The 12,577-nt window shown below is 40.1% G+C and overlaps 1 protein-coding gene across 1 annotated transcript in view; it reads left to right on the top strand.

Moving 5' to 3' along the window:
- RP1 (RP1 axonemal microtubule associated) overlaps positions 1–12,577 on the top strand; it is a 370,941-nt gene that overhangs the window by 31,250 nt on the left and 327,114 nt on the right. Inside the window, exons 4-11 of the mRNA XM_075270496.1 lie at positions 660–823; positions 2,216–2,302; positions 3,844–3,976; positions 7,452–7,603; positions 7,787–7,865; positions 9,443–9,518; positions 12,383–12,459; positions 12,538–12,569. Of these exons, the coding sequence (XP_075126597.1) occupies positions 660–823; positions 2,216–2,302; positions 3,844–3,976; positions 7,452–7,603; positions 7,787–7,865; positions 9,443–9,518; positions 12,383–12,459; positions 12,538–12,569 (800 nt within the window). The remainder of the gene's footprint in view (positions 1–659; positions 824–2,215; positions 2,303–3,843; positions 3,977–7,451; positions 7,604–7,786; positions 7,866–9,442; positions 9,519–12,382; positions 12,460–12,537; positions 12,570–12,577) is intronic.

The following is a 12,577-nucleotide window of genomic DNA, read 5'->3' as shown; positions in this document are numbered from 1 at the left end:
AGGTACCATTATATGCCACTATTATATACAATGGGATTATGTAGAACTATTCTAAATGGCACAAGGCAGCTAGGGGCTCTATTACAGATATTGTATTGGGTCCCAGGAGCTTCTAGTTACATCTCTGTTCCCTGATTGGGCTGCCCAGTGTAGTTGTCTATTGGTGGACAGAAATGTAGCAGGAGATTGATCAGGTTACGGAAAGCTAGAGAATGAGATTAATACATATTCCAAAGATGGACAAGAGGTCAAAACTAAGAGACTAAACTACAGAATTTGGACGCAAGGTCAGGGTCAAAGTCAAACACTAGTAACTAACTGAAGTACAAAACTCCTTCATTCACAACCATAGTCAACCATGTAGTAGATCGAATGAAACATGGAGACGTGACTAGCAGGAATACTTCAGGTGCTCGCCATTATCATTGAATTAAACTGACCATGACCTTCAAAATTCTTCCCTGTAAGTCCTCATAGACATCCGCTCCTGCATAAAGATGATCAGCTGGTAACATGAAGGTGTTTCTGCTGTATCGCTAACTTGAAGTTGAGTTGAGTCACATTTACCTAGGTATTAAGGGACAGCTATAGTAGAGGGCTGTTCAGATCACATATTCACTTATATCTTCTCACTTTTATTTAATCTTTTATTCTTTCAGCTGGAAAATGGAAAGTATCTATATTCACTAGTGAAATGCCATCTGCTGGGACCACCTCTCAAGTGTACATCATATTCTATGGACATCTCCGAGCATCTGCTCCTGTGTTTCTGCATAATAATGAAGAAGAAATATTCCAGAGTGGCCATGAGGATATATTTGATGTATGTATACATAAAGGCTGCCCGTAGTCAGTTGTGTCGCTGCCAACTGAGAAGATAATGTAAAGTTTTCTGTGTATATCTGCAAAAATCTGTTCATTATATTTCTAGTGCCTTATTTTAGAGTCCTATGAATATGTTAGCTGGAGATGTAACCGTTCCAGAAGCTACATGTGTCTGAAGTAGTCTGCTGTGTGTTTTCATAGCGGTTTGCATTCTTTCAGCTGCATCATTGTTGTTGAACTAAATATAATTTTTTTGTGGAGGGGGGGCTATAGCGACAACGAAAAAAACAGAAACACAAAACAAAATATCCCTAAAACTCCAATATCCCTCATAAATCAGTGCGACATTTCTCAATGCAGTATGTTAATCTATAAAGAGTGTCCAACATACGTGTATATCAAATGACACAGCCTATATTTCTACATCTGTTCAGAAGTAAGAGATATCAGCCAATAATACAACATCAAAGTGTTACAAAATTGTCTTGGCACAGCAGGAAAATCAGGGGTGTAATTTGAGGGGGTGCCATTGCCCCTGGGATCCCTAGTAGCCTTTATGGGGCCCATTAACACTAGCTTAAATACTGGGGTTGCAGCTGTGATAGGGCCCATAAACCAGAGGGCCCATAGCTCATGCTCCGCACATTAAATAACTTAATCTTCTTTCCCATTTGCTTTGATGGCTGGCAGTCAGTTCATTGTAAATTCATAACCACTGTCCTCTGGTGCACTGAAGAGAGACAGGGAAAGAAGATTTATGATACACAGCCTTTCATTGTCACAAAAGATAAAATTAACATTTGAATGCCAAAAGGAGCAGTTGGCCAGCATATAGCTAGGGGAAGATTCAATCTGAGCTTTTGCAGCAGGGCCCGCGAGTCTTTAGTTATACCTCTGAGTTTTGCCTTACATTGGTCACCTATCCATATACAGATTACATTATCAATAATCAGACCAAGTCCAACCCATGTGTCTGGAGGGCCTCAAATTTATTAAGGGTCCCCCTATTTGGATAGACAAAGTATTAGATTAACTTTTTTCAATATTCTGCAATTGTAAAACCGCTTCCATCCTTCTAGTGAAAGGCAGTCAAGGAACAAGCGGAGAATAGCCAGCTTAAGACGCTATGTGATAGTTCAGAAACATATTCTAGAATACAAATCAACGGCATAACAGGCCATTTTACTCATATACACTTTATGTATCAGATCAAGCACCTTCGCCCAATACCTTATCAGATGAGAACCATCAAAAAATGTAGTGATCAGGGTTAATAAGAGCAACTCTACAGTAATTTAGCACATCCCTCTCTAATTTCATTACAACAGATGCGGATCTCCTGATGCTTTTAGATCATTATTTATTTTATTCTATATTTTCTTTTCTTCAGATTAGCATCGGAGACATTGGAGAGATCTATAAAGTACGAATTGGGCACACAAATTCTGGAGACTCTCCCGGATGGCACTGTGAAGAGGTAATACTTATATATAATAAAGATATAGAACAACTATACTACCATTATGTAAGACAATATAGAAATCTAAGAATGTGTTCCATCTTCTAGCTTCATCTAACTGACTATTCCAAATATTAAAATTCCACACATGAAAATACTTAATGTTATATCCACTGTTCATACATTATTTTTCTTGCCTAAGACAATCTCTCCTTGCATTAGAACTGGTCGCATTAGCGTTTGTCCTGTATGCTAAGTTGAGAACCCTTTAGTTGGGCCTAGCCATCCTCAATCCTAAAGCACACAATCATCTATATGCAGGATAGCTATACACAAAGAGTACATGGCCAAATACAGACCACATATTGTGACTATAGGCTCTCTCTTTCTGCATTAACTATAATAGCAGCATGGGGATGGGGTTGTTCATACCAGATAAGTGCATTTAGTTATTCTTAGAACTCCTATAACAGCGAATGGAGAGGATTGTGCAGACGTCGCCACTGTTACATTAACTGAGGCAGCAGTCAGAATGGGGTAGAAGTGTGTCCCATGTTGGAAATTGATGCAAATCCTAGAGCTGACTGAGTCCCCCCTCCCCCCAGGTCCCCCTCCTGGTACATCCAGCAAACAGCTGATTTTGTATATAGAAATTATAATCCGGATTTCTTTTCCATACAGTGCCACTGAAGTATTAAAGTCAATGGGAGGTGAGCTGTTGTATTGATACTCGGCGACCACATGAGGACCAGAGCGAAATGCTTCAAGTCCTATGTATAGTACAAGCACCAGAAGTGGCCCTGTACAGCTTACTGCTCGTTCACATCTGCGTCGTCGGTCCTTATTGCAGGTTTCCGTTTCCTGCATAAAACAGATGCAGGAGACGGAAGCCTGCAGGAGACTTTCTCACCCATTCATTTGAATGGGTGAGAAAGCTGTCCGTCCGTGCGCGGCAGTGAGCGTTTTGCGCTCTCCGCCGCGAAACTGGGTTTTATAATCCGGACACAGAGTCGGACATGCAGTACTCTGTGTCCGGATAAAAAAATCCGGTTTCGCGGCGGAGTGCCTAAAACGCTCACCGCCGCGCACGGCCGGACCCGATCTATGGTTTCCGTCTTCTGCCATGGAGAAGACGGAAACCATAGTACGGAGACCCCAGACGCAGGTGTGAACCCAGCGTTATCTGTATGAGGACCGCCTGTCAGCCCTACACAATCAGATACTTATGACTTATCCCAAGGACAAGTCATAGTTACTAAACTCCTGGAAAAACCTTTTAAGACCAACAGAATGGGAACGTCTCATATAGAGTCCATCTTCTCACACAGAGTTTCTGTGATGTCCATAAGCCGAAACGGAGCACATGGACAGGAGTTGTCTTTATAAAACAATCCCCTTAATGGCTGTTTGAGGCACTTTATTCTTCCCTAGTTTCAGTGTTTTTAGGGAACATCACCTGTGTATTGTGGCATGAAACAATATGGCCCTATACAAGACTAAGGCACCATATTTAGGTCTGGGTTTCATGAACTTGACTCTAAATGTGTTGTACCCCACAGGTGCAGCTGCTGAATGTTTTTTCAAATGAACAGTTCTGCATGAAAGTAAATCGATGGCTTTCACGTGACGAGGATGACGGGGATATTTGCAGGGAGATTCCTGTGCTAAGACATGGTCATTCCAAGCTGCCAGGTGAGATTATTATATATTCATCTCTCATTCAGTTAGTCCATTTGCTTTCCATCATCAGATCCAGTGTAAGGGAAGCAAATAACTGGGACAAGAATACTTTGCTGGTATCCATGTTAAGCAAGAAGTGCTTAAGTAAGAGAGCGGAGGATACAAGTGACAGTGTGTTCATTTTACTATTCGGAAACAACCTTGGACTACTCATCTTATACATGGCCTACAAAATCTCATTGAACAAGGGCCAATAGTTTTATCTACTAACTTTTATTGTCTCGTAATAATAAGCCAGGAACACTAAGGCAGCAAGTGCATCATTGCATATTATTTTTTCTTTTGCATTATTTTATGCTTTGATAATGCTGTCTGTAGTTGTTTGGCTTTACTACACACCCTATGGTCTTAATATAAATGGTGCAATTTTGATCCCAGCCATAACTTAAAGAGGACCACCAACTCTAACTTTTTTGGATCCTTTAATAGGCACTGCTGGCATCGTTGGAATTTTTTCTCTAGTCCTCACCATTCCTGAGCAATTGGTGCTGTGAGACCCAGTACCCTATATACTAATTAGGATGCTATTGTTAAATGGGTGGCAGGCAAGGCAGGACCACCCACTTGACAACAGAAAGTCTACTTAGCATAGCGGATATTGAAACTAACAGCTATGATTGCTCAGTAACTATAGAAAGTTGCAAATACATCAGAATCAGTGGAGCAGCAGCTAGTGAAGGCAGAGAACAGTTGGAGTTGATGGACGCTGTGCATTGCTCCAAAGCCCTTCACTATATATAAAGTTACACAATATGTCTGTACACTACAGGGTGGGCCATAAATATGGATACACCCAGATAAAATGGAAGTAGTTGCTGATATCACCTTACCGTTTGTGGCATATTAGTACATGGGAGGGGGAAACATTTGAGGCTGGGTGACGCCCAAGGTGGCCATCTGCAAAGCCGCCATTTTGGATTCAATTTACATTTTTTAATGGGAAGGGGGTCCATGTGACACATTAAACACATGGAGAATTGCACAAGAAAAATAGATGGCTGCCATGGGCGTCACCCGGCTTCAAATGTTTCCCCCTCTCCCATGTACTAATATGCCACAAATGGTATGGTGATATCAGCAACCACTTCCATTTTATCTGGGTGTATCCATACTTTTAGCCTATTTTGTATTGTTCCTGGTGCATGGGGAAGGGGGGGGGGGTCCACCATATTCTGCTGATTGTTGTGGGTACCGGTTTTAGAAGCCCATGATCCCACAGTGATGGCCCTAAATGTATTTTCTGAGCCTTTAAAATTAATTTTTTAACAAATGCTTTTTTTTTTAGAGTGTTTTGTAATAATCTTTAATAGGAAAAAAATTATATTCATGCTAATCATCTGTAAGCTTTGCTGCACGTACCTACTAGAAAATTCAGGGAACATCTCCAACCAATATAGAAAGTAGCACACTGTCCTTGCTACTTGCCATCTCTCAGCATGCAATGTATTTTTACTTTGTATTTTATTGGCATTGGCTACTTGAACCATTTTCTGCATTAAACTGAAATTTCCTGGAACATGTTTGTACAATAAGAGGGAACACATTTAAATTCATTTTATTAGTCAGTCCATTTACAATATATTTGAGTCACAAAGTTGACAGAATGGCAAGTTTTTCAGAAATCTGGAGGATTCAGCAAATCTGTATATATTGTTATATTTTTCATGATTCAGGCTATTTGTATAGTATTCTCAAATATGGCGTTCTCTATTCAACTATTATTATGTTCGTACACTCGTGGTGGCCTCCAGTGAAAGAAATGCTGCATTTTTGTGTCTAAGAGCTTGAATTATTGCCGAGAGCACTTTATTCCATACAAGGATGCTTTATATCACCATTTGCTTAGATGTTTTTTCATAGTTAAAATATCTATTAAAATGTTAGTCACTTCCTATAAGAGATCCTATCATTTTAACACATGTTTAAATGCATTACTTTGTAAAAGCAGAAGTAAAATACTGAAAATACACAGAAGGAATTAATGCAGAAAATACATTCTATGCACAACCTGTAAAATCTGATTCGTGAAGTTAAAGGGGTTGTGCAATCCTGGATACTGATGGCTTATCATTAGGATAGGTCATCAGATCAGATCTGTGGGGGTCCATCTCTTGGCACCCTCACGATCAGCTGTTCTTAAAAAGTGTACACAGCCAGAAGCCGACAGCGCCATACACTGTGTAGTGGGCTATTGCAGCTCAGTTCCCTTTGCCAAGCCCAGATAAGAATAAGCCATCAATGTCCATGCTTAGATATTATCTTTAAATGGTCATCTGAATCAAATGGTGTGTTTTTTTCCCATTGTGAATCCGTACTTTTGTTACCAAGATGGTGCTGTTTTTGTCAATATGCAAATGAGCAATAAGGACATTAGTGCCTACCATTTTAAATTACTGACAATGCCTTTGTTGCTTGAAAGAGATTTCCATATTGATAAAAATGGTGATATATTATTATTATTTATTTATTTATTTATATAGCACCATTAATTCCATGGTGCTTTACATTTGGGAGTTACATACAATGCACAGAATATACAGGTAGATATAATACTAACAATGACCGACTGGCACAGTGGGGTAGAGGGCCCTGCCTGCGAGGACTTACAATCTATGGGGAAAGGGGGGTAGAGACAGAAGGAGAGGGGGAGACTGTACAGATGGCAGTGAGGTGATCGTGTTATTGGAGGTTGTAGGCCTTCCTGAATAGGTAAGTCTTCAGGGCCTTCTTGAATTCTGTGATTGTGGGGGTCAGTCTTATGTGTCTTGGTAAGGAGTTCCAGAGTATGGGGGATGCACGGGAGAAATCTTGGAGACGGTTGTGTGAGGAGTGGATGAGAGCAGAGCGGAGTAGGAGGTCATTGGAGGATCTGAGGTTACGTGTGGGCAGGTAGCGGGAGATTAGTTCAGAGATATATGGAGTAGACAGGTTGTGGATGACTTTGTATGTTAACGTTAGTAGCTTGAACTCAATTCGCTGGGCTATGGGTAGTCAGTGGAGGGACTGGCAGAGGGGAGCAGCCGATGAAGATCGGGGGGTGAGGTGAATTAAGCGAGCAGCGCAGTTTAAGGTGGACGGGAGGGGGGCGATGGAGCCATCGATTCACAAGAGAAAAACACTTTGATTCAGAAGACCCCAAACTATCTATCTGCCAGATATTCAGACCTGTTTCTATTCTACCTACAGAATAGCCAGTGGTTTCCCTATAGGTACAATGGAAGCAGAAAGTCCGCAAAGGAAAAAAAACAACCTTTTTTTGCAGTATCTATGCGGAATATTGGTTAAGTGATGATTATTTCCCATGAAAACAAACTCCTGAGTCTCGCCTTTATCACTACCTTTCGATTTCAGATATTTAGACTTTATATTGTGTCATATGTTTGGTGGAATTGGAATAATAGCAGATTGATAACTCTATTTATTTTAGTGACAAAATACAAAATCGAGGTGGTAACAGGTGACCTGTGGAATGCTGGAACAGAAGCCAATGTGTACATTTTACTCCGGGGACAATATGGTGACACAGGCTCCAGGCAACTGCTCAGATCTAACAAGCCTATCCCATTTACTAAAGGACAGGTAGGTTCCTTGCCACTTAATGTACAAGTAACAGCAACTAAATACCAGGATTCTTTTTAGAATAATACACAAAGTTACAATAATTGAAATTTGCAGCACAGTATTGTTCAGAGCTTTTGTAGATGCTGCATTGCCTAAAATGTGTCCTTTTCAAATTGGTCTGTTTTGGTTTCATATTTGTAGACGGATACCTTCTTTCTGGAAGCTGTTCATCTTGGTGACTTACAGACAGTCATCATAGGCCATGATGGACTTGAATCAGGCAAGAAATATAACATACTCAGTTTCTCATATTTTAACATGCACATGATTGATGGGCTTTATGCTATACAGTCTGCCTACATTCAACTGTACCCATACTGCACTCTATAGCTATATAGTTATTATGCTCAAAAAGACATTTCTATCAAATTCAACAAGGGTATTAGTCAATGTGATCTAAACGAAGAAAAAAATTAGTTCCTTGACCTGTCATGTCAACATGTATTTCATTTGCCTGCTTCCGTTAAAGGGAGACTGTCACCAGAAAACTGGATATCAAACCAGTCAAAGTGTATTGTAGGGGAACATTATGTTGAACACTGTCATACCTTTAGGCCTGGTTCACATCTGCGTTCGGTATTCCACTAGGGGAGTCCGCTAGGGAACCCCTCCACAAACAGAAACCTATTCGCATTAAAAAGCAGTTAGCTAAGAAACCACACGGACCCTTTATTCTATAATGGGGTCCGTGTGTTTTCCATGGTGTCCGCACAAAACATGCAGAGAGAAAAGTGCCTCTTGCATTCTGTTAGGGAAGTCTGCTTGCAAGTGGACTCCTTGAACGGAATACCGAACACAGATTTGAACCGGGCCTTAGATAGTCCAGAAGACGCATCATGGACATGTAATAGGAATGTCAGATTTTCTGTATTTCAAATATGACTATAGAATCTAAGGAGCCGCTGATACATCCAATTTCACTTTAACCTTGTTTGCGTATTTATAGAAACAGCTTTAAGCCGGGCCCCATGTAGCAAATTCTTCTTCTTAAATATTAATCTTAATATTAAATGGTACAATGATGAAGCACAATTTGTCAAAATTATTGGCATTGGAAGGCAGGTAGTTAAAAAAAAAAAAAAAAATTAAAAAATGTTTGCGGCGCAAAGGGGTTAAGAACCTCCCTCTGTTTCCTATTCGTGAGTCAGGCAAACCAGTTACAAATATTTTCCCATAATCCCAGTATTGTCATTTTATGAACCTTTTATGGGGTACAGTATCAAACACCATAGAAAAATCCAGATACTCTACGGCATTACCCAAATCTAGTCTATAACTTACCTTCTCATAAAGACTGATCTGGTTAGTCTGCCAGGACCAATTCATTGTAAACCTGCAAATACTGTGTTATAAGTTTATTACCATTGAGGTGCTCCAGGATAGCATTTATTAAAATTCCTTTCCATGTTTTGCCCACAACAGAGGTCAAACTTACTGGCCTATAGTTTCCAGGCTCGTCTTTAGACCCCTTGAATATTGGCACCGCTTTTTCTATGTCCCAATCCTGTGTATAACCTATATGCATTGTTGCCTTGCCACATTGGGGTCCTAAATTTTAATCTGACAAAAGACGACATCTGCATGGAGTTTGTTCGTTCTCTCTGTTTGCATGGGGGTCATCTGGCTTCCTAAAAAATCATAGTTATAGGTTTATTGGCTTCCTATGATACAGCCCCCAGATAGCAGCCACTGCCCCACAAGTCTTGACATAACGGAGAATATACAAGTTGTTGTTTGGTTCTTGAATGATAACAATATCTAATAATCTTTATTTCTTTCTAATGTACAATTACTTAGGAAATGGCTGGTACCTGGAGAAGGTGATTGTCCACGATAAAGAGAAAGACAAAGAATATACATTCCTCTGTCACAGGTCTGTTGCTACAAATATAGATTATGGTTTTATTTTGCTAATCTCTATGTATTTAAATGTGCTTGATCTCATAATCTAGACAATGGAAATTGTCAAACCACTAAAAAGCTCAGTATCCTAAGACTGCTTCTATCAATCCATATCTGGCCACTTTATTAGAGACACCTGCCCTTTCATAATTGGAGTTCCCTGTATGGACAATAGACACATGACATTGAGAGCAGCATGCAGTGAGAATCCACATTAGAATAAGAAAATTGGGCGATCTAAGTGACCTTGAGGAAGATTTAGTCATCTGTGCTACAGTAAAGAGTGTTCATATAATATCAACCTTTGGGGCTTTCTCATGTAACAGAGTTCAGACTATACAAAGAAAAATGTGACTGAGAAAAAGTCTATGGCCTCTGAGTTACTTTTCCCATACTGTATGCTGTGTCCATTTATTCCATTTTACATTGAGGAGAGGCTTCTCCTGTATTATGGGTCACCGGGAATAACGTGTGTTTAGCCTCACTTTGTAGTCTAATTATTGGAAGGAATTTTGTGACAAGTTTTTATTTCCTCTGATCGTGCTGATCCATATTTCCTGATGTTGGCAGACAATGATGTACAACGTAAATGCAGGCTGCTTGTAAACTTTTCATTAAGAGAACATTTGAAATGCAGAAATCTTTCACATGCCGGCACGACTCAGAGAGCAGCTAATGAAATCTCGCTAAGGCTTGTTGTTCCGCACTTTAATATTATGAAATTATCTGTAAATCAGCGCAGCGTTATATCCTGGCATGGTACATAATTTGCTCAAATTGTTGACATGAAAAATAGTGTAATCATTTTATATTCCTTGTATTTCCCTATTCTTTGTTTCTCAACAAACTGAGAAATGTGTTTAATATGTGTACAACTATAAAAGTATATCTCCACTTCCATTCTAGTTATAGATGATACAGCCATACAGCATACACATATAATGCAGCAATGATAGCAGTTCAACAAATACCCTAAATAACTAAATCTTCAATTCACATACTCAGGTTTTTTTTTCTAGATTTGCAGATGAAATTCCATCAAAATATGAGTTATAAGATGATTATTGGATAATGTTTAATAATAACATCATATGGTCACTAGAGATTAGCGAACACTAAAATGTCCGAGGTTCGAAATCCGATTCGAACAGCCACACTCTGTTCGGCTGTTCGAACGGATTTCGAACCCCATTATAGTCTATGGGGGGAAATACTCGTTTCAGGGGTACGCAACATTCGACCAAATTATACTTACCAAGTCCACGAGTGACGGTCGGGCTGGATTCCCCTTGAAGTCTTCTCCCGGCGCAGCGTCCCTGCGGCGTCTTTCGGCTGGAATTCACTCTGCTAGGCATCGGGGCCTAGGCAGAGCCGACTGCGCATCCGGATGCCTAGGCAGAGTGAATTCCAGTCGGAAGATGCCGCGGGAACGCTGCACGGAGAAGACTTCTAAAGGTAAGAGAAGAACCAGCGTTGATTGACAGAATGTATAGCATTCTGCCAATCAACGCTGGTTCTGCATCAAACCTTAAACTTCGAACAGCTAGTAGTGTTCAATTGAGTACGAGTATTTCGAATACCGTAGTATTCGATCAAACACCTACTCGATCGAACACTACTTGCTCATCTCTAGTGGTCACAAATATTTCTGTTTTCTAAGCGTGCACAGAATTTCGCTTTGTTAGAGCAGCAGTTTCTTCACCAGAGCTGCTACCATGCTACAATTTACTGTTCTTTGTCCTTTCATCTTAATGGTTCTCCTTCAAAGCCGGTCAAATATGTTGGCTCAATGACAGCTGAACATGCTGATATCAACATGTCCAATCCTTCTGTCAGCCATGGAGATGTCTGGTAATGGCTTCAGCTATCAGCTGAACGACCATTCGACCAACAGCTATCTAAAGTGCATGGCCAGTAGAATTCTGTAATTATGAAATCTGAGTTTGTCATCCCTATAGTCTCTGCATTGTGCATTCTGCTTAATTTAGTCGGTACACGAGGTGAAGGCATCGCCATACTGTATATAGACTGAAATGACCATATGACAGCCCACTTATATTCTGAATCCTTTATTAAAAAAAAAAAAAAAAAAAACTCCTTCTGGCTAAGATCCCATGTAGCATCTACCGGTAGCAGCAAGAAAGTGTTGTGGAAAAACCATGGTGGCAATGTATCGCTTTTTTTCCCCCACATCACTTTTCATAGAAAGTCGGCAGAGGTTTCCTCTTCGGACATTCTACTTTCTACATTCTACCACTGGCGTTTCTGTAGGTATTAATTGACAGGCTGCGATTTCCCAAACCGCGACAGTTTTGGGATTCGCTAGATTGGGATTGCTGAACACTGTATGTTGTATACCGCAACATTTATGCAACGTTCGGCCTCTCGTAGGGTTTCTATACTTTTTAATTCAGGTGACAACCTAGGAGGAAATAGGATACAGAAGACAAAAATGTTGCACAAATGGGGCAACACGGTGGCTCAGTGGTTAGCACTGCAGCCTTGCAACGCTGGAGTCCTGGGTTCTAATCCCCCGCCAGGAACAACATCTTCAAGGAGTTTGTATGTTCTCCCCATGTTTGAGTGGATTTCCTCCCATTCTACAAAAAGACATACTGATAGGAAAAAAAATGTACATTGTGATCCCTATATGGGGCTCACAATCTACAAAAAAAAAAAAATGTTGCACAAATAACTGACTTAAATTGTATTACTCTAGAAAATAGAAACTGTAGAAAGCTACTTCACCTCCTTGGATCAGCTCATGGGTCTTATGTGTATTGAGAAACTATTAATATTAAGACCGGTGACAATGACTTTCAATTTTCTAACTAGGTGGTTAGATAAAGAAGAAGAAGATGGGAAAATCGTGAGGAAGCTGTCTGTCACAGAGGAAACTGATTTTCCAGCCAGTAAGCTTTTAAGTCTCAAGTCAATGCCCCGTATAGTCTTAAGTTGTATTTACTGTTACAGTATTCTTTCTTCAACAGGGTACGAACTTGAAGTCAAGAAGAAAGAAATGGTAAATCA

The sequence above is a fragment of the Leptodactylus fuscus genome, chromosome 4, assembly GCF_031893055.1.
Source record: "Leptodactylus fuscus isolate aLepFus1 chromosome 4, aLepFus1.hap2, whole genome shotgun sequence".
NCBI classification, from domain to species: Eukaryota; Metazoa; Chordata; class Amphibia; order Anura; family Leptodactylidae; genus Leptodactylus; species Leptodactylus fuscus.
This window is presented reverse-complemented; position numbering and strand designations above follow the sequence as displayed.